Source organism: Ambystoma mexicanum, chromosome 12 (genome assembly GCF_040938575.1).
Source record: "Ambystoma mexicanum isolate Mex_15411 chromosome 12, UKY_AmexF1_1, whole genome shotgun sequence".
Taxonomy (NCBI): Eukaryota; Metazoa; Chordata; class Amphibia; order Caudata; family Ambystomatidae; genus Ambystoma; species Ambystoma mexicanum.
Genome location: NC_090936.1, coordinates 661,205,035 through 661,228,778, shown reverse-complemented (window position 1 = coordinate 661,228,778; position 23,744 = coordinate 661,205,035). Strand labels below are relative to the sequence as shown.

General features: G+C 48.5%; 1 protein-coding gene across 2 annotated transcripts in view; it reads right to left on the bottom strand.

Annotated features, from left to right (window-relative positions):
* The window catches only part of BCAP29 (B cell receptor associated protein 29), a 687,731-nt gene that overhangs the window by 471,027 nt on the left and 192,960 nt on the right, over positions 1–23,744 (bottom strand). For both annotated transcript variants that reach the window (XM_069629145.1, XM_069629146.1), the window contains exon 4: positions 21,880–22,030. In XM_069629145.1, the coding sequence (XP_069485246.1) occupies positions 21,880–22,030 (151 nt within the window). The remainder of the gene's footprint in view (positions 1–21,879; positions 22,031–23,744) is intronic.

Below are 23,744 nucleotides of genomic sequence, written 5' to 3'. Positions count from 1 at the left end.
TACAGCATAGTTCACACACAATTGAGATATTTTATGAAGTGTTGCTTGGATGTGACAGACAGTAAAGGGCTTCCCTATTGTTATGTTATGATAAAGGAGTTTTGAGTATCGAGTTCTTTGGGTTTCCAAGCCAGACCAGAGAATCAAACGCCAGCCACTTTTCCCAGGAAAAATAAGATCTCTCGGTAGCAGCGCTGACAGAGCATCACGAGAGGGGGTTCATCAACAAGCTTTTTCTCACGTAGAGGAAGCACAAGATGAGCCCCATGATCAACATCCAGTTATTCAATGACTGGGTGATTTATCGACATTTCAACATTGAGGGCTTATATGCTATGGGATATCTTGCTTGCAGGAGGCTAGCTGGTTAGCGAGGCTAGATTTGCAGGACGTGCACCCCACTATTCTGATCCACGAGGCCCATTGCAAAGGCTTACAGTTTGAACGAATAGGTCATTTCTGTGAATTCACTAGCATGCCCTTCATGCTTTCATCAGCACTGTTGTATTGCATGAAAGTCATGAAACCCGGGGCAGTGGAATATGATAATATATCTGGATAACCTGTTTTTCATGGCTCAAGAGAAGAGTACACTGGAAGCACAGATCCAGTTAGTGGTGGCCATCCTCAAGAGCTGGAGTTCTTGGTGACCTTAGAAAAATTAGAGCTTGATCCATTGAAGGAAATTGAGTGCCTGGGATTTTCTGTGAATACTGTGCTGGCAACTCTCAAAGTTCCATTGGAGAAGATTCGGAATTTCAAGCGGAAGATCTGGAGCATGTTAGTGCCAGTGTGTCTATCCTACAGGGATCTAGAAAAGGTAATTGGTCAATTGTCTTCCTCAATCCAGGTAATCTTTCCCAAAAACCCTTCATTACCAGACCTTGCAAAGGAGTACGACTGCCCACCTCTGCATGGATGTACCCTATGAGCCGAGGGTCTCTCATTACAGTGCTGGCTAAGACAAATGGAGGCTTTGAATGTCAGGTCATCTTTGGTTCTGAGCCAGACTACATAACAGAATCCAAAATGAGCAGATCTGGTTGAGAAGCTCATTGCAGGTCTGTCTCTATAGGGCGAGTGGGGCTATGGTCAACAGCAGAATTACACTTAAACTGCTTGGCACTTCTGACGGTTGAGCAAAGGACCTTTGGCGCTGCTGTCTAGAGGTACGGATATAGCAGTAACAGCAGAGTAAATTCCAGCGCTGTCTAATTTGGTTTTGGAATGGAACGCCAGGTATCTGGAGGATTCCTGTTATTGGACTCTGAATCAGGATGTTTTCAAACAGCCACTTTTGTGCGTGGGACCTTTACACCTCTTGAAAAAATGCTTAAATATCACAGATTTTCAGCTGGAGGCCCGATCCAGCAGCAGTGGCCTCCGACACTTTCCTGCAGACCTAAGAACCAGATAGAGAGTATGCGTTTCCCCAATAATGCGATGATCGCACAGATCTTGTCAAAAACAGAAATATCAAGCGGCTCTAGTTCTGGTAGCTTCATTCTGGACAGCACAAGCGTTGGTTTCATTGCAGCTGGAACTTTCTATCTGACTTCCCCTTAACCTCCATCTGCTAAGTGGTCCAACAGGGCAGTCTCACTGGCTGTTTCAGGAAGGGATATGATAGGTAATTTGGCATTTATAACGCGCCTATACACAAGTGTATCAAGGCGCGACGAGGCAAGGTCGGGGAACAAAGGGAGGATGAACAACGATCCTACTAGGCCAGGTGTGATTCAGATCGCGCAAGTGCGTGGGAAGGGGGCAGGGACAGTGCATTACATGGGAATAGATAATAACAATAAGTAAAGTAACAACCAGCAAGTGGCAAGTGCATGGGTAAGTGCATTTGTAAGTGCATACATCAGGTGTCAAGGGCTGGAAGGCGGACTGTAAGGATACAGAAACAATCCCCAAGTACGGGGTTGCCAGGTGGGCAGTGAAGGCGTTTGACGCTGGCAGAGGATGGACCTGGGCCCGAGATCAGAGGGTGTCCAGGTAGCCAGTGCAGTTCTGGTTACAACCAGGAGGTCAGCAGAGGAGAGGAGGAGAAAAAGCAGAAGCAAAGAGAAAGGTTTTGAGGTGCTTCCGGAACCAGAGATGGTTCTCCTCAAGTTTAAGGGAGGCAGGGAGGTTGTTCCAGAGGGAGGCACCAGCCGAAGAAAGAGATCTACCACCGACTCGTTGCTTGGAGGGAGTTGGAGGCGAATGAGCGAAGAGCTCGAGAAGGAAGATATTTAGGGAGAGTGAGTTGAAGGTATTATGGCCCCAGACCCCAGAAGGCCTTGTGGACGATACAGAGGGTTTTGAACTTAACCCTCACAGCCACTGGGAGCCAGTGCACAGATTTCAGTCCTGGAGAGATACGATCCTTAGGCTTGAGGCCAAGGACAAGTCTCGCAGTCCTGTTCTGGATAAGTTGCAGAGGGCGGAGAGTAGAAGCAGGCAAATTTAGAAAGAGGCTGTTGCAATAGTCCAGCCTGGAGAGAACCAGAGCTCTGGAGACAGTGAGCTTCTGGGGGAAGGAGAGGAAAGGAAGAATACCTCTGACTAGGTGCAGCTGGTAGTGCAACTTCTTAGAGACGTCAGAGATGTGAGGAGAGAAGGAGAGTGTGGAGTCCAAGATGACCCCGAGGTTTTTAGCCTTGCAGGTGGCAGCAGAAAGATGGCCAAGAGAGGCCGGCCAGAGAGTTACAGGAAAGGAGGGAGTGGGTGTGCCGATGAGGAGAATCTCAGTCTTACTGGCGTTAAGGCAGAGGTCATTGGTGGCACACCACTCCCAGATAGCAGACAGTCAGAGATGAGGGAAGGAGAGGAGGAGGCCGAGGGTATCCTGAAAATGAGCTTTGTGTCATCCGCATAGCACTGAAAGTTGGGGCAGAGAGCAGCGATGCGGTGGGCCAGGAGTGCCAGGTATTGGTTGAACAGCCAGGGAGAGAGGTTAGACCCCTGGGGAACACCACAAGTAGAGAAAAAGATAGCGGAGAGGAAGGACCCAAGTTGGACCTGGGAGGGTCGGTCAGAGAGGAAAGAAGTCAGCCACGCCACAGCCTGACCAGACATACCCAGGTTATCACGGAGACGGTTGAGCAGGATGGCATAGTTGACAGTGTCAAAGGCAGAAGAGAGATCGAACAGAATGAGGATGCAAGGGGTGTTAGAGTCAAGGTTGGAGAGCAGGTCTTCACGGATGTTCAGGAGAGCAGTTTCTGTGCTTCTGGCAGCTCTGAAGCCAGACTGATGGTCATGAAGACAACCAACAGATTCAGTGTGGAGATTAAGCTGGGAGATGGCCTGTTTCTCCAGGATCTTGCCCAGGAAGGGAGTGATGGCGATTGGGCGATAATTAGCCGGGCAAGTGGGGTCAGCAGAGGGTTTCTTGAGGAGAGGGTGCACAAGGGAGTGCTTCAGCGGAGATGGGAAGACTCCAGTGGCGAATGCGTGATTGCAGAAATCAGCCAGGGCAGGAACCAGGGAGTCGATGTGGTCCTTGATAGTTTTGGAGGAGCAGTGGTGGACCTGTTTCGATGAGACTTTCATAGATCGGAGTTGTCTAGTAAACTTGTCTGCGGAGAACAGGGGAAAGGCAGAGAAGGAGGGAGGAGAGGTGGCTGCAGAAGGGCCAGAGGGAGAGCAGGGAGTAGCTGCAGAAGGGCCAGAGGGAGAGCAGGGAGTAGGGGGAGGGAGGGGATAGGATGATAGTGAGGACAGGGTGTCCTGAGTTTTAGAGATGAAGTGAGAAGCCAGTGCCGTGTAGAGGGCCTGGGAAGGGACAGGAGAGGTAGAGACTACGGCAGGATTGGCCAGTTCCTTGCAGATGCTTTTGCTGATGGTTTGGAGGGTTTCTGAGCTTGCCTGAGCATCCGAGGCCATTGGGGACCAGCTAGAGAGCTCATCCTAGCAAGCTGGGTGCCATTGACTTCCAGGAATTGTAGGACATTTGCATAGTTTGGTCTAGCCGATGGTTGGAATGGCATAGGGATCCCATTTCAGCACCTCTGCCGGACATCTCAATGTCCTGGCCTCAATGGCCCCAGAAGGAAAGGCATATCACACAGCAAGCGCTTATAGATTGGTTATTTCTGAGGATCACATAGACAAGGACAGCTCCCTCATAGGGTAATATGTGGGAGTGTGCCTGATGCTTAAAGGCATCATACTGAAGAAGCCTCCAGCAGCCACATACTCTGTTCTCTGGGACGTAAATGCAGTGCTACAGCTCTTCTGGTGCTTGCCCCATAAGGGGCATCTAGCTCAGATGGCCCTTTCCTGTAAGTTAACCACTTTGCTGTGTCTGGTCTTTTGCCATAGAGTCTCAGACACTAGAGCTTTAGACCTGGCAAGAAGAGTATTTCCCAGATGCAATGCTGTTTCATATCTTGCTTCACACCAAATGCAATTCCATTTTGATATCATATTCCGACCTTTCTGGAGTACCCAAAACTCTGTGTATTCTAATGTCTCAAAGTCAACGAGAAGAGCTCAAAATGGCAGCCAATTCTGAAATATTTCAGGTCTGCATCATTTCGTGCCTTACCTAGTTAGGTGTGCTGTCAAGTGGGTATAGATGCATCTCATTTCGGGGTTCACTCAGATAGAAGAGTGATGGCGTCAAAAGCACTCCAGCCCGGAGCACACATAAAAGATATTATTTAGGCAGTCCACTGGTCACGGGATTCAGTGCTTAAGAATAAGCTGCCACGGGGGGCGCTGTTGAGCAGCCGGCATGATGGCTGCCTAGCTTCTCAGCTCCGTGACCCGACGGCTGCAAATCCGCTAGAATCAGTAGTTTCCAACACTATCCTGCGCTGGTAACGCGCATATTGGCTGGTAAACACTTGCCCGACACACTGATCCGTGTCTGGGTGAAGATCGGACCTCTGGGGCCGTGGAAACCCCCTTCTTCTCTGTGGCCCGCCACCCGACAGCTGAGGCCTGCTCAGCCGCGGGCGATTGCTGCGGGGCCCGCCCCCTGGATCTCGCTGCCCCGGCGGCTCGCCATCCTGCGCTGCCCTCCGGCAGGCTTCCTTCGCCCAGCAGCGGTGTGTACTGCTCTCTCTGCTCTCCAGAGCGCCGGGCCCTATCTCCTTGCCGTTGGCATTGGCGCGGCCGCTCCTCGGCGCGTCCCTGGGCCGGCGTCTCCCGTTCGAGTGGCCCGGGCGGCCGGGTGCGCTGCTGCCTGATCCCGACCCGCCCCTGGAGGGGTGCCTCGTCTCCCTTGTCCATCGGATCGGCGTTCGCTGCGCCTGGAGGCCGCCCCCCCGCACTGTGGCTGTCTCGAGGGCTGATCCACCGCTGGACCACGCCCCCCCGGAGGGGCTGCCTGCTGTTCCCTTTGCTCCGGGGGCGGCCCCCTACACTTTGGTCCCCTCCGGGCCTGATACATTAGGCGGCAGCTCCGCTGGACTACGCGCCCCCAGAGGGGCTGCCTGCTGATTCTTTTGTCCTGTGGGCGATCTGCCCCCTGCTGACCTGCACACCGCCGGAGCCCCTGCCTGCTTGCGCGCTCCACCTGCGGCAGGGATCTGCGGGGACCCATACGGAGGCCAGACCTGGACTCTAGACACGCAGGTGAGAGCTTGGGGACCCAGACTTCTCTTCATTTTGCTCCCCGGGGACCACCGACCATACTCCCCTATTAACCCAAACTCCTGGGCACAACGGACTCTGCATATGTTAAACTGCATCCAGGCCCTTAGGCAACTACGCCAGCGTGACTGTGCAGCGCTTCTGCGCTCTGATGTGGTGCTGCTCCTCGCCTTAGCCTTGCTCTACTTGTCCCACTGACTGACCGCTTCTGAGGCTTCCCTGATCTGCGCATCTATACACCGGAATCCTTCAACTACTGACTGCGATTGCGCTCCCGAATCCTGCTGCACAAGCGCCTTGAGGCCCCCTGGTCATGCGGTGCCTCTAGCCGGCTTGCCCCCCATCATCTGCATTGCGCTGGGGTGACTGGGCGCCTCTACACCCTCCTCTCCCCACGCTCGGCAACCACTCGCTGCGCCTGGAGTTCGCTGGGCGCCCCCGTCTGTGCTGCCCCTCACTGTGGGCTTTGACTGCCTGCGCCTCCCCGGGGTGAGCTCCGCCTGTCCCCTGGCCTTCCAGAATACACTTTCACTCGGGACACGTTGCCTGCTTCCCGAGGTGGGCCTGGGGCCCTGGGGCACACCTGCTGAGATATCCTACTGCAACACCTGCCCTGCTGCTCTGAGTGTGCCTCCAAGGATGTCTGGCAAGGCTCGTGGCGCTAACAAGGCTGGAGCGATGGACAAGTTTGCTAAATCGCTGGCTAAACAGGATCAGGGTGGGGCCGCCCCCTGACAAGACGACCTAGATGTACCCACATGTTCCTCACAGCCCGACCTCATGACTCTTATGGAATCCATGGCCAAAAACTTTGTGTCATTTCACGAAAAAATTAGATGATATAAACGCAAATGTAGCCTCACTACGCACCAAACTCGACCAACATGGCGCTAGACTGGCCGAGGCCGAGACCAGGATTGGGGCCACTGAAGATGAGGTACATGTGCTCCAGGGCACGGTCTCTGACCTGGTGCGGGATATGAAGCAGGTCAAGGCGAAGTGCGATGACTTAGAGTCCAGATCCCGCAGGAACAATATTCGCATTGTGGGGGTTCCGGAGACAGCTCTCAGGGGCAAGATGGAACTCGCAGTTGAGACCCTTCTGAGGGACGTCCTGGGGGACCCTCAACTCTCCCCGTTCTTTACCATTGAGCGCGCCCATCGCTCGCTGGCCCCGCGTCCCAAGCCGGGTGACTTCCCTTGACCAATCGTAGCCAAGGTTCTCAGCTTCAGGGATAGAGATCACATCCTTAGCCTAGCCCGCAAAAAAGGGGAGCTGAAATTTGAGTCTCAAACTATACGTATCTGTCCTGACTTCTCGGTCAACGTCCAAATGGAGCGCAGACAATTTAATGGTGTGAAGAAATTGCTTAGAGAAAGGAAAGTGGAATACGCCATGTTGTTCCCTGCAAGGCTGAAGCTCACCCACCGTAATAAACTGTACTTTTTCACGGTCCCTTAGGAGGCGGTGAAATTTATTGAGTCCCATATTCCTGTTCCTGGTCCGGTGGACGATCCCGCTGATGAAGGTTGAGTCGGCTTGCCCTTCTCCCTTTACTTGAATCATTTATGATGTCATTGCCGCGCTTGTCATATGCATTTTCCTTGTTTTCTCATCTATTCTTTCGTTGTGTAAACCTCGACTGTTGTAACCCACAGTGAAGTCTCATGAAACGCAGAATGGGTCACGATTGTGTGATCTGTTGAACGCGACACCTCGTCTGGGATCCTCTATTTTAATGCCCTCTGTTTATTGTGCTCTACCATGGTGTTGCCCCCACTATTCATTATAGTTACCGCTGCACAATACTTTGTGCAGTCCATCGTTCAACGGCCACAATCGGGGCCCATGGCAGCAGTGACCCCCGCTGCAGTTGCAACGCCAAGTTTGGCTGGTTATGTTCACTGGTTACGCCCCTGTTGGGTGCCGGGGCTGGCCCTGCCCCGTTGGGCTTGGCACAAATGCCTTGGAATTTTGGGTGGGCTTTTGACCACTGCTGTGTTTGGGAAGGCAGTGAGGGGGGGGGGGGTGGGTGGGATTCGGGGTTATTATAGCAAAAATGGTAAGGCAGTGGTAGCTTTGGGTACTATGCAATGGGCCGCTGTATTGGCGGCCGGCACTTATTCAACACACTTTCTCACACATTACTTTGATCCCCCCTAAAGGGCTACTGAATGGCTATTAGGCTAATGTCTTGGAATATTCGGGGGCTCAGCAACTTCACGAAGGCACGCAGGATCACGGCCTACGTACAGAGGCACAGGGTCAAGATACTTCTCCTGCAAGAAACCCACGCTCTCGCCCGTCTCTCTTCCTCCTTTGCCCCTGCATGGGGCTCCAACAAATACTATACAGCGTTCTCCTCACAGTCCAGAGGTGTCCTCACCTTGATTCACAAGTCCTTGGAGTTCTCCCTCCGCGCCAGCCATATAGATGACCAGGGTAGATACGTGATCCTTCATTGCTACCTTGCTAATACAGAATGCCTCCTGGTCAACACCCATGCCCCATGCATTGATGCACCCGAGTTCTTTGACCACGTCCTTGATATTCTCTTAGGATATGTTGGGGTCCCTGTTATTTGGGGGGGGAGGACATGAATCTCATCATGGACACCGACTTGGACAGATCTGGTACTGCACCTAGAACACTGTCCCGAGCCGCTCATCGCCTCCACGCACACATGCTCACTGCCGGTCTGGTAGATGCCTGGAGAGTACTTCACCCATTGTCGAAAGAGTTCACATTCTATTCCTCTGTCCATGACAGCCACTCCAGGATTGACCTGTTCCTGCTCTCTGCAGGGCTCATCGGCAAAACGCTAACCACACAGATTCTGCCGCGCACATTATCCGATCACTCCCCGCTCACACTAGACATTGCCTTACACCAGGCCCTCCCCCAGCACTCCAGCTGGCGATTCAAGGCAGACGCACTGCTCGATATTGTCTTTAAGGCCGATATCCTCGCAGATATCTCCTCGTTTTTCGGCAATAACAAACGCCACGACACTACAGATGGGGTGAGATGGGAGGCCTTTAAGGTTTACATCAGGGGCATGTGTATTTCTAGGGAGGCTGAGGTCCTGAAGGACATTAGGAACTCTTTGCGCAGCTCCGAATCCAGACTCAGGGAGCTGGAGCGCGAGTATGCGTCTGCCTCTTCTCCACCCAAGCTTGCACAGATAAGAACCGAACTAGATGCGTTCGAGTCCTTTGCCCTCAGCAAGTTGAGATACCTTGCCCGGCCCGTTGCGGCTCGAAAGTATGGTGAGGGAGAGAGGCCGGGCCGCACCCTTGCCCGCCTCACCCGCGCCGAGGGAGGCAGAGCCCGGATCGATAGTATCATCGACAACAATGGAGTGCGGCACTGGTCTGAACGCCCCATCCTTGAGACCTTTGCAGATTTCTATGCTGCCCTCTACGCCCGGCAACCAGAGCACAGCCCGCAGGATCTAGACGACCTCCTAGACCGCATCCCTATGTCCCTTATTTCCGCAGCCACTAAAGAACAACTAGATTCCCCCTTCACCCTTGATGAGATCACCGCTGTAATCTCTGCCCTCCCTAAGGGTAAAGCCCCCGGCCCAGATGGCCTAACTGCTGAGTTCTATCAGGAACACGTTGGCCTACTTGCTCCACGGCTTCACGAGGTTTGGGAGGAGTCGCTGCGTCTCTCTACCCTCCCCCGATCCCTCCGTGAGGATGTGATCACCGTGCTTCCCAAGCCGGGTAAGCCCCCGATGAATGTGGCTCCTATAGACCTCTGTCCCTCATCAACACCGATACTAAAATCTTTGCCAAAATCATAGCAAATAGGTTCCTCCCCATTATGAAATACCCGATTGACCCAGACCAAAGTGGTTTTGTCCCTGCCCACTCCACGGCATTAAACATTCGCCGACTGTTTAACGTTATCTCTAGAATCGACCCTCAAGCCAACGCTCGACGCCCAAAAGGCATTCGACATGGTCTCGTGGCAATACCTCTGGGCGGTGCTGGAGAAGATGGGGATAGGCCCTTACATGTTGTCCTGCATCAAACTACTATACACTGACCCAGTGGCCAGGGTCCTGGTTAACTCCCACCTGTCGGATTCCTTCTCCCTCCACAGGGGGACGCGGCAGGGGTGCCCGTTCTCTCCCCTGCTGTTCGCTATGGCCATTGAGCCCATGGCAGATAGTGTGCGAAGCAACCACGTGCGCAAAGGGATTCGCCTGCGGGATACCCCAGAAATGATATCATTGTACGCTGACGACGTGCTTTTATACATCAGAGAGCTCTCAGTCCACCTTGACCCGATCATGCGCGAAATTATCAAAATTGGCACATTCTCGGGCTTCACCATAAACTATACCAAATCAGAAATGTTTCCCCTCACTCCCGCAACGACCCAACCTGCATGCGAATTTCCGCTCAAATGGCGCCTGAGGGCTTCAGGTACCTGGGGGTTCAGGTGTCCCTCTCAAAATCCTCCTTACTGTCCGATAATTACGGGGCCGCCGCGCAATATGCTGAGGTCAAGATGGAGAAATGGCGGAACCTCCCCCTCTCACTATCAGGAAGATTGTCCCTGATAAAAATGATTATAGTCCCGAAGCTCCTATACATATTTGCCAACGTCCCACTCTGGCCGGGGAAACAGTATTTTGCGGATCTGCACGCGGGATGTGCCCGTTTCTTGTGGCACGCTGGTGCTGTGCGCAGAAAGTGGCAACATATGGCCCTGCCTTATGAGAAGGGTGGATTCAGTGCACCTGATCTCGCCCAGTATTGGACAGCCGCTCAGGCTCAGCATGCTACATATTGGTACCATCACCAAGACCCACCACCCCCCCCCCGCACGTCAAGCTTGAAATCCTGGCGACTGAGGAAATTAACGTCATGTCCTTGATCCTTTTTCATTCATATCGCTCGGAGTCCCCCGCTGACCCAGTCGCCTCCACCATAAGAGCGTGGCGCCAGATTCTGATGCCCGGATCTGGCTCCCCCCGTACTACAAATGGCTCCCCCTCTGGTCGTTCCCTGGCCTCTCCCCCACACAGGATAGGCTCCTCATCCGTCACTGGTCTGACCTGGGATACAGATCTTTCTCTGACCTATTCCCCGATGGGAAATTCATTACCCCTGATACCTGGAAACCGGGGCACTCCAAGTCCTCGCTGGAGTTGCTGCAATACTTCCGACTTAGGGCGGCAATCCAAGATATGTGGCCTTCATATCCTGATGAACCCCCTGAGTCTCCTGAGGTCCGCTATATTGCCAATTCCGCTGGGGGTAAGGGCACTGTGTCCTCCCTGTATAAAATGTTGGGGGCGCGAGTTGTCGGAACCACCCATACTGTTCGTGATGCTTGGAGTCAGGATCTGGGATTAAGCATCACGGATGAGATGCGGACCAAAATGTGCATACACACTCGCAAGGTTTCTCTTAACTCCAGAGTTAGATGTGTCCAATACAAGCTGCTCAATCGCCTGTACTACACTCCCTATGCGATTGGGAAGTTTGCCCGAGACCAATCCCACCCCTGTCAAAGATGCAGATCTAACGATGCTGACCATGCTCACATGTTTTGGTCCTGCGGGGCGCTGGCCCCGTTCTGGGAGGCGGTGCTTGAGACCCTCTCCGAGATTGTGGGGTTTTCTGTCCCCCCTGATCCCCTGTCTCTTCTGTTTGGCCTGTGGGAGGGAACTGAAGCGAAACGGGAGGCTAAATTTCTGAATGTGGCGGCGATTGTGGCCAAGAAATGCGTCCTGCAATATTGGAAGCGTAGATCCCCCGCCCTCCCTAGAGATGTGGCTGAAAGCCCTCACCTGGACACAATCCTGTGAAGAGGACTACATTAACATGTTGCCTAGTACAGCTCGTCCCACAAACATATGAACAGGGTTCTGTAGCTATTTGAACCGTAAGGTGGACCTGGAGCTTCTATCATCTCCTCCGTCTCCAGATCCGGGGACGGCTCATACTGCATAGTAATGCCTTATTGCTTTTAACCTGTATCGGGACTCTGTGTGGCCTCCTGTCAAATCTGCCCTTTATCATCCATGGTTTAAATATGTAATGTGTGTTGTCGTTGCAATTTGTAATGTGCCAGCTACTACTTCTTGCCAATAAAGAAAAGTTAAAAAAAAAAAAAGAATAAGCCGCCACAGTCGGTAGTAAGCTTTGAAAAAGCATAGTACTCGCATTTTGTCTTGCCATAGAATAAATATTTTACTAGCTCTAGTAAAGGCAAGTCTGACTTTTATTAAAGACAGTGAGGCACACATTCCATATGGCGTACATCTAATTTGTGGGGAAGATTACATTTCGCAGAAAATGCAATTTCTGATGTATGTGCCTGTTGGCTGACATTCTTGGGAATTGCTGTCTAGTGACATATTGTACACAAACTGTCCAAGGGGGTCCTTTGATGTTATAATTTATATGCCTACCTGATATTATTTTGACACTAGGTTTCCTTTTCCAGGGTCAGAGTTGAAGGCCTCATGAAGACTGTCCCAGAAGATAGTAGAGGCTGAAGTAGTATCAACGTTTCAACGGTTGTGGAAGTTATACATTTATCACAAAGAAGTGGTTCAGGAGACAGCAGGATGAACAGTGGTAGCCTGAAAATGGTTTTGAAGGTCATGATGTATGGAGCTTGGGGGAAAAGGTTGCGAGTAACTTTGGAATTAACTATAGTGGTTTCCCTTCGTTTTTAGGAAACAGTCACTTGTCAGTGTTTTAGAAAGAGAAGCATAATGCTTGAATCTGTGTATTTAATAGATTCCAGAATTTCCTAGAGCTAGGAAATGTGAGGTAGACTGCCTAAATTCAGATGTATTCAGATCTACAGACATAACCTGATCTGAAATTAAGGAGAAACAAAGCATTGCTTTGCATCTTGAGAATGCTGCTACCGTTGCGATCACTGGTGAGTTTAGAGCAAATATTGCAGTTCTCATACTGTAATATGAGCATGGAATCAAGAGTGCAGGTTGTTGGCGTCCTGCTGGGCCCTCTGGAGGCCGCTCTCTACTGCTGTTGATGCTGGACCCCTCCCACCTGTTGCTGGCTTGCCTGCTACATAATCCCCGGGACCCCCCGCAAGGGTGAGGTCCGTGGAGAGTCAATGGTGCGGGGTGTTGGCGTCCCGCTGGGTGCCCTGGAGGCAAGCCTGCGTGGAGTCAAGGGCGCAGGGTGTTGGCATCCACTGGGGGTGTTAGCGTGCCCGTGGGGGGCGCACAACCCCATTCTGGACCTTGACTGTTCTCTCAGCCTATGCGCACGGACTGATGCGAGGTGTGCCTTACAGCCGAAGCCGCACCCTCCCAACACGGGTTTGGTGGGGGTTTCCAAGCAAGGCAAACAGCAAGGCAATTGGTGAGTGTGAGGACTATAGATTGATTTGCTTTTATACATTTTAAGAAACTATATTAGCTTTTCAATTAATTCTTCAGAGAATAGCCATCAAGTATCAACTTCACTGCATGTTTTGATTTTATTCATTGTTTGCACTGCATTGATCTAGTCAGACTTAATTTCCCAGAAGTTTTGTAGTCCCCCCCCCCTTTTCAGACGTTGTCAGGCACATCCAAGACAGTTTGTGCCGGCTCGTGAACGGTGAAGGTGCTTTGCTGTCCGAATCTCTTATTTTTATCATCCGCCGCATGAGTACAGACTACTGGTATTCTAATAGTTTCTATTACATTGTAGGATGTCACGTAGTGATTTAATAATGCGTATCCAAAGGAACCGCAAATCCAGGCTGGGAGACCTGTCCCAAGATGGAGCAGATGAAGCTCCCGACAAGAGACATACTGGCAATTACCCTACCATAAGTGACCCTGGGGATAAATATACGAATAAGCTTTTAATAAACACTGAAGGAGTCTCAAACGTAAAGAATCAGCAGGAGACTGTGATGGCTGACTGTTGTAACTCTACTCTATGTTGAGTACTTCTACTATGTCGAGTACCTTAAAGACATTGTCACTCAATACATAATCACTGGCATGCCATGCTACATAAGCGTCTGACGACATTGACGGTGCTATGCTGGACATTGCCATCCTCACAGAAACCTGGATTCAAGAAGCAAATATGCATGGCATTCAACTGGCCCTGCCCCCGGGATACAAAGCCTTGCATGTTGATCGAGTGGGTCGAAGGGGAAGGGGTAGCTATAATTTTATGGGGACACCTAAATATCTTTCTGTCCAATACCCTGACATTTGATGCCTGCGAAGCTATGTTGGTGAAACTTACCTTAAACCCCACATCTACGATCAGCATTCTTATTGTCTATCATCCTCCTACTGTTACTCCACTCTTTGAAGAGCTGGCATTCATAGGGTCCCATATTAAAGCACATGCAACATTGTTAGTTCTCTGGGACTTCAATCTATGGGCATCTAAATCCACTGGACCAGGATGCCTTCAATGTATTAAAATCGCTTCAGAGTATTTGTCTGGACCAACACGTAAAAGTGCCCACACACCAAGGGCGCAACATTCTAGACTGGGTATTAATCAGAAATCAAACTATTTGCACTTAAGTTCAAACCTGCTGTTAGTCAGATCACTACACTGTACAGTTCGACATCATAACCCCTAAGACATCCAGGACTATGTTATGCCCGTTTCCTAAACTGATTCTTTTGCGAAGTACCCGTAACATCTCCCAAGAAGCATTTGGTTTGATCATCTGCCCTCAGCTAGCCTTTCTGGATGAGTCTAGTCCTCTTGAACAATATGTAGCACAGCTTTGTACTACCTTGAATGAGGCTTTTGAGAAATTAGCACCAATAAGGCTAACTCTTAAAACTAAACCAACTATAAACGAATGGCTCTCTCATAAAATCATGGCAGCCAGAAAGCTAGGACGTGGCTAAGAGTTACCAGAGAACTATTCTCAAAGCCAAAAAAGATAAGTTAGACGAACAGATTCTGGGAGCAAAATCCAACTCCTGAGAGCTGTTCATAATATTGAACAAACTCAAGGGCATAGTTTCAGACTCACCCGTGAACATAGATGATGTTTGGTGTCAGAAGGTTCTTGATGGGTTCATTAATAGAATTAGTCAACATCAGACAAACATTGCAGCTGGCGTACATAACACCAAAAATAGGTAGTAGGTTAGAAACTGTTATAATTGAGACAGAAGTCACTGCTAATACCATCTTTTTTCATATTGTAACTATTAGTGAAGTTTCTGATATTGTTTCTAAAATGAAACCTACATCATGCAAGGGAGACATCTTCCCCGCCATATATTTTAAAGAATATTTCTCTCTCGGTCCATCCGTGGTAGAATTTATCAATCGATCCTTCAACAAAGGATTTGTCCCTGAATGCATTAAATTCCCCTTTGTTAAAAAAGGAGAATCTTGATCCAGATGAGGCAGCCAATTACAGACCCATTACCAACGTACCATACCTTCTCAAAGTCATAGAAAAGGTGGCATGTATTCAGTACGATACCTTTGTTGAACAGAGGGGAATCTTGGCAAAAGGCCAATCAGGTTTCAGGAAAAAACATGGAACCAAAGCAGCATTGGGGGATGTTAAATCCTGTATAGCGGAAGTTATAGACAGGGGCGGGGTGGCCATGCTCTTGTTGCCCGACCCGTCTGCCGCCTTTGATCTGGTGAATCATGATATTATTGCAGACAGGCCAGCGAAGGTGGGAAAATGCTCTGGACTAGCTGTGTACTGGTTCAAATCATTCCTGGGAGCAACAAGGGCAAGTGTTTTGCTAGGGAGGCTTTTCAATCAATCCAAGTGAAACTCAGTTGTGGCATCCCTCAAGGCTCATGCCTGTCACCATTATTGTATAACATCTATTCTAAACCATTGTATGACCTCCTGGGTTGTCTGGGTGTCAAGATCACAAATTATGTGGACGACATCCAGAATGTCCTGCAGTTATCCTGCACTTGCAAAAATGGATGATGGACAACTCCCTTGCACTAAATGACAATAAAACAAAAACGTTGATTCTAGGAACAGATATGAAGTTAAAGAAATTAAATGTACAATATACAGCCTTCATGATTGAAGGCTCCAGTATACCAGTCTCTAACCATGTAAAAACCTTGGGGTTGTCTTTGAATCCAACTTAGACTTCAAAAAACATTCATACTTAAGCTCTACTTGCACCTATATGGCCCAGCTCCTCTGGCAGACACACCTGTACCCGTCAGAGGGAAACAGAGCTCTTATTGCAGCGGCCACTATCAATACTAGACTTGACTACTGCAATGGGCTATTGGTTGGAACCTCATTAGCAAATATAAACTCCAGACTATTCAGAATGGTGCAGTCAGAGCTATATGTGGCATGAACCGTCAAGACCACATAACATCCGCACAAAGGGAGTTGCACTGGCTCCCTGTTCATGAGATCATTAATTTTAAAGCATCAACTCTGACTTATAAATGCCTAGCCAGTGAGGCACTGGCCTATCTCAGCTCACGGATCAGCAAACTGCCTTTTCGACGCACTCTGCGATCAAACAAAGAAGCTATACTAACATAGCCATGCTCTCTCATAGTAAGATTTGGAGGTGCCAGCTTCAATTCCTGGGCCGCAAGGATTTGATTTAAAATGCCCTACCCCTGACACTTGGGCAACTCCCCTCAGTTGCAAAGTTATAAAAGTCTTGAAAACCTATAGACTAGATAGACCAACCTAACACATTGCCTTACCTTCTCTATGTTATTTGTCTGTTGTGTTCTGTGAGCGGCCGAGGCCTTCGGGCATGTTAGTGCTATATAACAAACCATATAGAATTGAATTACTGTGAATACTGAGCCTTGCACAAACTCCTCCCTCCATGTCGCATGTTTCCACGTTTGCTGGATTGTGCCATGCCCCACGACCTAACCTAACCTGATTACGACAGCACTCCTGCCCATATTCGGTCATGTCAGCTCTGCCTATTAAGGCACTAGAGGTTCGTGTCCCTGAACCTTGCGCCAGACATGGATTGGGTCCAAAAAGGAAACTATCAAAGCTCAGGAGGAAGAAGCAAACCCCAGACCTACCAACCTCAGGTTCCCCAGGCATAGTCGGTCTGTAGGCCTTGAGACCAGCATCCATCGATGGCCCCAGTGCTAGTTCTTTTGTTGGCGCCCATCTATTAATTAAGGAAATCCAGCAGTTTTTGGGGGCCACCAGTGCCTCCCCCAGTCTAGATGAAGGGGTTGGGAGAGGCATCACTGAAACTGTGGTCGCTACTGTGGCTACAACATCACCCCTCATTACATTCTGGCAAACCGCTGTTAATACATGCTCTCAAACCCAGGAGTGGGGCTATTGTGGCCCACTGGCCAACTATAACCAACAACTGTGTCTAAGAGGGGACACCAGTGCCCCTTGTCCATCCTCTGCAGTTCTTCATGCTGCCACCCTTGGCAGTGACGGTGGTGTGCACACACACCTGCCAAGTACGAACCCAGGGGCGATGGAGGCACCAACGTTTGCAGAGTCTGCTACTGCAAAGAACCAACAGTCCAAATGGAATCTATGGGAGGGGGAACACTTGAAAAGGGGATTGATAATACTGTAGAGACTTGGAGCAAGAACCGGATGGCCATGAGTCCAGGGTAAAGCCCCCATCCTGCTTGCTCAGGCCAATAGTTCCCAATCATCTGGGCTCAGGTTCTTCCCCCACCACAGACGTGCCCGCCCTGCCCATGAACAAAATTGTAATTACAAGCAAGTTCTCTCACAACTAATGGACATTAAACGGCTCCTGCTAACATTCTAACATTGAGAAAGGGAGATGGAGTCAAGGAGGTGCAAATTGCCAGTCATATGGGGGTAACAGTCCTATGTAATCAACCAAAGGAGCTAGAAATGCATGTCATCACAGACCACCTGGCTGTTGCAACAAACCTTGACCACCGGATAGATGCCCCCATTATTGCGACCCCGTCTCCAACCTTTTGCAAACCTTATGTATTTTCACTTGGGCAACAAAATCATAAAGACCAATTTGCATGGCAGCCGATACCCAGGGAACTTAATAAGCCATTCCGGCCCCATTCTTTGCATGCAACAAGGGCCAACAGGGTCTCAACCAAGGTGGGGTATAATGGCCCGAAAGATAACCTTTGTAATGTCCCTAAATTTTCAACAGGGGAGAGCCTGACCAATAATAATTGCTGGAAAGAAAGGAGAGGCACAGTATTCCTGCACGGGGTACCGAAACTAAAATCAAACCAACGCCAACCAAGTGATGCGCTGCTAAATAAATGCCTACAGTGGCCCCAGACAACTGGGGGCTGCTCTTCTGTAACCCGGGAAGGTAAAGCAAAATTGCTCTAAACTGGGTTATGAGGGTGACTCTACCAGTGACCTTGTGAAGCTGGAGTGTTGGGACTGCAGGGTGGCCAATGGTGTGCTGGGAATCTATGCGAATGGTGGCCGACAAATAAACAGCCTGATTTCTATGAGCCCTCATTCCCTCCCTAGTATGAACAACTATGGAAATATTAACCACAACCCTGGACTTTTGGGTGAACACCCATTCCCATTGGGGAAAAGGTCCATAGGCAATTAACATGGCACAGGGATTATGTATCCATAATCCCAATGAAAAATCTAAGGGGGGTTGTATCACCGCGATTGACTGTTTTTGTTTCTGTTTACAATGTACATTAGTGATTTTTTGTGTTAGGATGGCCTCATGGATGAATAAAGTTAATTTGATTGAGCTCTCATATTTTTCATTGTCTGTGCAGCTTTAATTCTACAGCTCTCACTACATGACTGTCTAACTTGATGAAATGATAAAATTACCACGGAAATGGAAGTGAAGTGTTTATGTTTGGGGACCTTTCAGAAGGTATATTTATGGATCGCCTGTAGGACAAGAGTTTGGTATTGCATGATTGTCAAAGAAAACAATATACCTGTGTATATCATATCAATGGTGTGTTCTTTATTTTGTACGATTTTGTGTAAATCTTTGAGGTCAAAAAATAAAAATGAAGTGATAAATGGTACAAAGCCCTGGACGGTTTCATTAGATCACTTCTGACAATCCACCTTTAATAATTATTGAAAACCCAATAAAAAAAAGAAATGTTTAAAATTCAGGGATACCCAGCATCCAACATATCAGCTGTGTGGACACGCAGAATGAAATTGCAAATTACCACATTTGGAGACTCATTACTAGATTGCCAGCAATTCCTTTGTAATTACTTCCAAACTCTTTTTGCGTTTCTGCCACTCGGTCCTGCAGATTTACCACTGGATTTTGAGGGAGGAAAATAACTGTGCTAATCCCTGTTTTTGGAGTCCACAGGACCCCATGGGTATTCTGTCCGATTTACCATGAGAGGTAATTCCAGCAAAGTAAATACAAAGATTTTCGGAGTGTTGCTTTCTTCTGGGGGTGAATCCTCCACTACTTCCAAACTCTGAATTCAGTAGTGCAGGAAACTGGCAGTAAAGTGCCAGTGATTCAGTTATCGCCATGTTACCACAATTCTTTACCCATACTGCCAAACCCACAATGTGTCCCTCTGTGTTTGACTAAATCAAAAACAGATGCAAACATTCCCAATCACAAAATGTCACCAACTTAAAGGTATAATGTGTTTTTGTTTATTATTTCAGAGGCACTGCACAATTAGCTGAACATCACGATGAGAATAAAGGGGCAAAATAACTCAAGTTCCAAAAAGTACATGCAGTGACTCGTTCGATCGCTTCCTTTCTTATCTACTTCCACTGCTCCTTCATAGCTCCATGAGCACAGGACTAATTCCCAGCATCACTGACCTACGCTTTAACTGCTGAAGGAGCTGAAACACAGAAAAGGGTTGTGGCTTGCACACGTTTTCGGTGTCCCACAATAAAGGTGGGGCTAGCCGGGCAACAGATACCAAATCTCAAGAGGGAACACTAGTCTTGTTGCAGGAAAGGCACTGTTTCTCCATTTTGGCCACATCTCTACATGAGTGCTGTAGGGAAGACATGGTATCAAGAATAGACGTACACAAGTGATCACAGTTCAAGGGTGTTTATTAAACTGTATGTGCATGTTGGAAAAACGCCTAATCTATACCTAAATCTAAAAAGGGAGCAAGCTATGACCATCAAATGATAAATAAGGCAGCCCTAGTGGGGTCTTGTCAAATAAAAAGGCCTATACTAAGAAAAACCTATTGCCAATCCTTACAACCAATACAAAAGGGTGTGGGATAAGATTTACAAGAAAGAAATAAGTGTTCACAAGTGATAAATCAGGATGTGGTAACCTGGGGGTCTTCCTTCCCCACGTTTTCAGCCTGGTCAAGGTGGGACTTCTGAGCACAGCACACCCACAAGCTTTCACAACGCGAGACCACAGTTTCAGCCATCAGGACCTTCGGTGGTTAAGTGTCTTTTCTACAAAAGTCTCTTGCCGCCGAGGGCCTGATATGGTTAAAGCAATAAGCTAAAAGTTCCTTTCAAATGTTGGTTGGGTGATGGCTTTTCACCCTCGGATCCCCCTCTTCCGGGCTTAGATCCACAAACAGTTCCTATCGATATCAGGACCTTTGGTGGTTGACTCACTTACTTCTGAGGGCCTGATAGGTTCAAATATAACAAACAAAAAGTCCCTTTCGGATTACACTTGAGGTGATGATTCTTAACCCCTGGATCCCCCTCTTCCGGGTGCAGACCCCTCTCGAATATCAGCCTTCCTCCTGTCCGGCTCACTCTGGCTTATATTAAAAAATGGTTTCTTGATTGTATTCACGTGTCGTTGGGGTGATGGCTTCTCACCTCTGGATCCCCCTCTTCTGGGCTCAGACCTTTCTCAAACGTTTGCCTCCCTCTGTCGGGTTCACTACGGCCTTCTGGTATCAGTAGTTTAAATCAACACAGGATCAACCAGAGTCTCTCGACTGAGCACCCACGTGGTGCCGATCCCCTCTGCAGCTGTTCTTCTCTTAACAATTGACAGTTCTTTGAACTTCTCTCAATGTGACAATTTGCGACTTTCATTCAACAGTTTGGTTTATTATCGGTTCTCCCCTCGACTCAACGGCTGCGATGAACCTATTGTCTTTCCTTGTATCTGAAGTCAAGGCTGGTACCATGGTACCAGGTGCCTCCCTTGTTCCTGCTTATCAGCATAGGCACGCTCAGTCTACCATTAACATCCGATGCAACATACTTGAGCTATTGTTCGCAGTCTTACAATTCCTTCCATGGAGGTCTCGCGGGTCTGTGTTGGAAAGGGCAGGGTCGCTTTTCTCCTTGTCAGCCTTTACGGTTCTCGCCGTCTTTCTCCTCCTCTTGAACTGCCGTGCTTGGATAGCTGTCTCATCATGCAGTCTGACTTGCTTGTATTGTGCTCTCATGCTCCACCTTTTATCCTTGTAGGGAAAGGAAAGGGCCGTCAGGTGTGTGTGAGATTCTGGCCAATATCCTGTCTTTGCCTGACCCTTGGGTTGGGACATGTCAGGTAAACAGTTTTATTAGTCTATTGTCTTTCTTGAGGTAAGACAGTTTTCGGGTCGGAAAGGGCAGGCGTTAGTGTGACTGATTGTCCTATGTGGTGGGATGGGGACAGGGTGCTATATGGAATTACAACTGGTGGGGTGAGATTGATAGGGTTTGTGAGACAGATACGAATGACCAGGATTATTATCGTGAACGGAACAGGGGGGGTGGTGGGAACAATAGTGTTTATTCAAAGTAGATTGGTTGTTCGGAAAATAATGATCAAAGTAATGTGGAAAAGAATGATGAAAATAAGGATTCTGGGAATTGTGGTTTTCGAATGCACCAGGGTTTGGGTTCCCAGCGAAGTTACCAGATATGGAGGGGTCGTTGGATATGAATAAGGGAGATTCTTTAGGTGGAGGGGAGGTTGAGTTGGTGCAGCCTCTAAAAGCTTCAAGAAGCTAGTCGTCCTCACCCTTTTCTTTGGCATAATATCACGCCTAACCTTGGATATTCGCCCAAGCATAACCCCTGGCTCCCCTACCCAGGTGATCATCCCTCGGTCGTCCACCCCCAGGGTTGGGATCTGAGAGGGCCAGCCAGTCACTGGCCACCTCAATAAGGGATTCTCGAGGTCTACTTGGGAGAATACCCTCAGGTTTCTCACAATGTAAACGTTCCCATGTCCTTGTGTCATACAAAACAGTTGTATCAATTTATGTGATTAGGTCTTTATCATTGAATTTTGTTCTCTTAAGCAAAACATTTTTTATTATTGCATGCATTATATGCAATCAAAGAAAAAGCAATGTACAAAGAAATACACTTTGTAACGAGTACAAACTTACAGCCATAGAAATAGAGAGAATCCAGAAATGTAAAGATTTCTCTGCGATCGAAAAAGTTTCAGGTGAATGTGATCATACGAATTGGGGAAGAGCTTGGCGTCCTTATCCAATACTTGAGTTGCTGAATACTTTCGCACTTCACGAACAGCATCTGAAAAGAAAAAAAACAGAAAATCATTCTTATCTTTTCAATTGACAGTAAACATGATTATCTGGTCCCGTGGCTAGGAGCAGCATATATGTTGGTGTGTCATCCATGTTCTGCTTCACAGAAGGCAGAGGGCTAACCTTTACCTCTTTCCTGCAGGACAGTGACATCACTCCATGTGTAATTCTCATTGGTCAGCTGAAGCAACAGCAGTGAACTTGATGGCCTTAGGTGGCCTGGGCTAGTTGGGTGTTTCCGGAGGGACTGGTGGCCCGACCTGCAGGAGTGGTGACCTATCAGAGTGTAATCCTTTGTCAGCTGGATCTGACAGAATTTGTCCTACCAGGGAGTGTCTGTGAATCAGAGAGAGGAGAAAAAGAAATGGTGAAGGCTGAGAGTGAATGCATTTGGTAAGAAGGCCCAATCACTATGTTCCTGGACTAGGAGTTTTGCACTTACACTGGAGGGGTTCCAGTTATAGGAGAGGGATCCCTCGCACAACTACTGTTATTTTATTGTCATGACTCGCAGACAAATCAGATTAGGAAATTCAAGCGGTGGAGTATCCCTGCAACAGACTGGGCACAACCCCGAAGAGATTTTGACACTGATGGTCAATGAAATATGAACAGAGAAAAGGGTCTCACTTAGGTAATGGAGCAATGCGTTGGGGAAGAATGGGTTTATTCATCTGCCTGCTGCTCTTTCTCCCCATTCTCGCAGACTAATTTACAAATGTAGTCGCCTCATCTCTCCCCACCTCCTGATCCTTCCCCAGCTGCCACTCTTACTCCTGATGACTTTGCCTCGTACTTCATCATTAAAAAGTTCATCTTCATTCATCTTGCTCAGCCAACTCTGCAGCATTTTCACTCAAGAGACTGCTCTAGTTTCTGTAACTGATTCTCTTCTATCTGCTCGATATACTAAGCATTATCCTATTCTTATCTGGCTAGACCTTTCCTCTGCATTTAATACTGTTGATCACCATATAACTTCTCCCAGGTTCCTATTTCTAGCACTGTGCACAACTGGTTTTGTTCTCGTTTATGTAACCACATTTACTCTGTTGGTTGGGCTGGGCACTCATCTAAGCCTTTGCTCCTCTTCGTTGGGGTTCCCCAAGAATCTGTTCTTGGCCCCTTACTTTTTTCCCTCTATACGATTCCACTCTCAGCAATTATTTCTTCCTATAATTTCTCCTATCGTCTACAAGCAGAAGATACATACATCTTTCTTTCCTGCTCATCCTTTACTGAGTCTCTACAGTGTAAACTCTCTGCCTGTCTCTCTTCCATCCAGTCTTGGATGTCTTTACATTTTCCTCCGCTCAACTCTGCTGAAACAGAAATTCTATTCTTCTCTTCCTCTGAAGTCCCCTATTCCTCCTTCCTCTATTCTCTCTCTGCCCTCCCCCATCCCAGCTATCTTTGTCTTTGTCCGTCTGCAAGCATGGCATTACTTTCAATCTCTCTCAGGCTTTATCTGCTCATATTCTTGGCAACTGCTCATCAATACCAATATCATCTTTTCAACATACACAGAGTCCATCCTTTTTTAACTTTTTCTGTGAACAGGCTTAGTTACACGCATTATTCTTGCTTGGCTACTGCTCTTCTCTTTTTCTTGGCCATTCTGCTTCTCATTTGGCCCCACTTTGCTTTATCTTTCATTCATCTGCCCATCTTAGATGCTCTCTCCTCGTAGTTCTATTTCT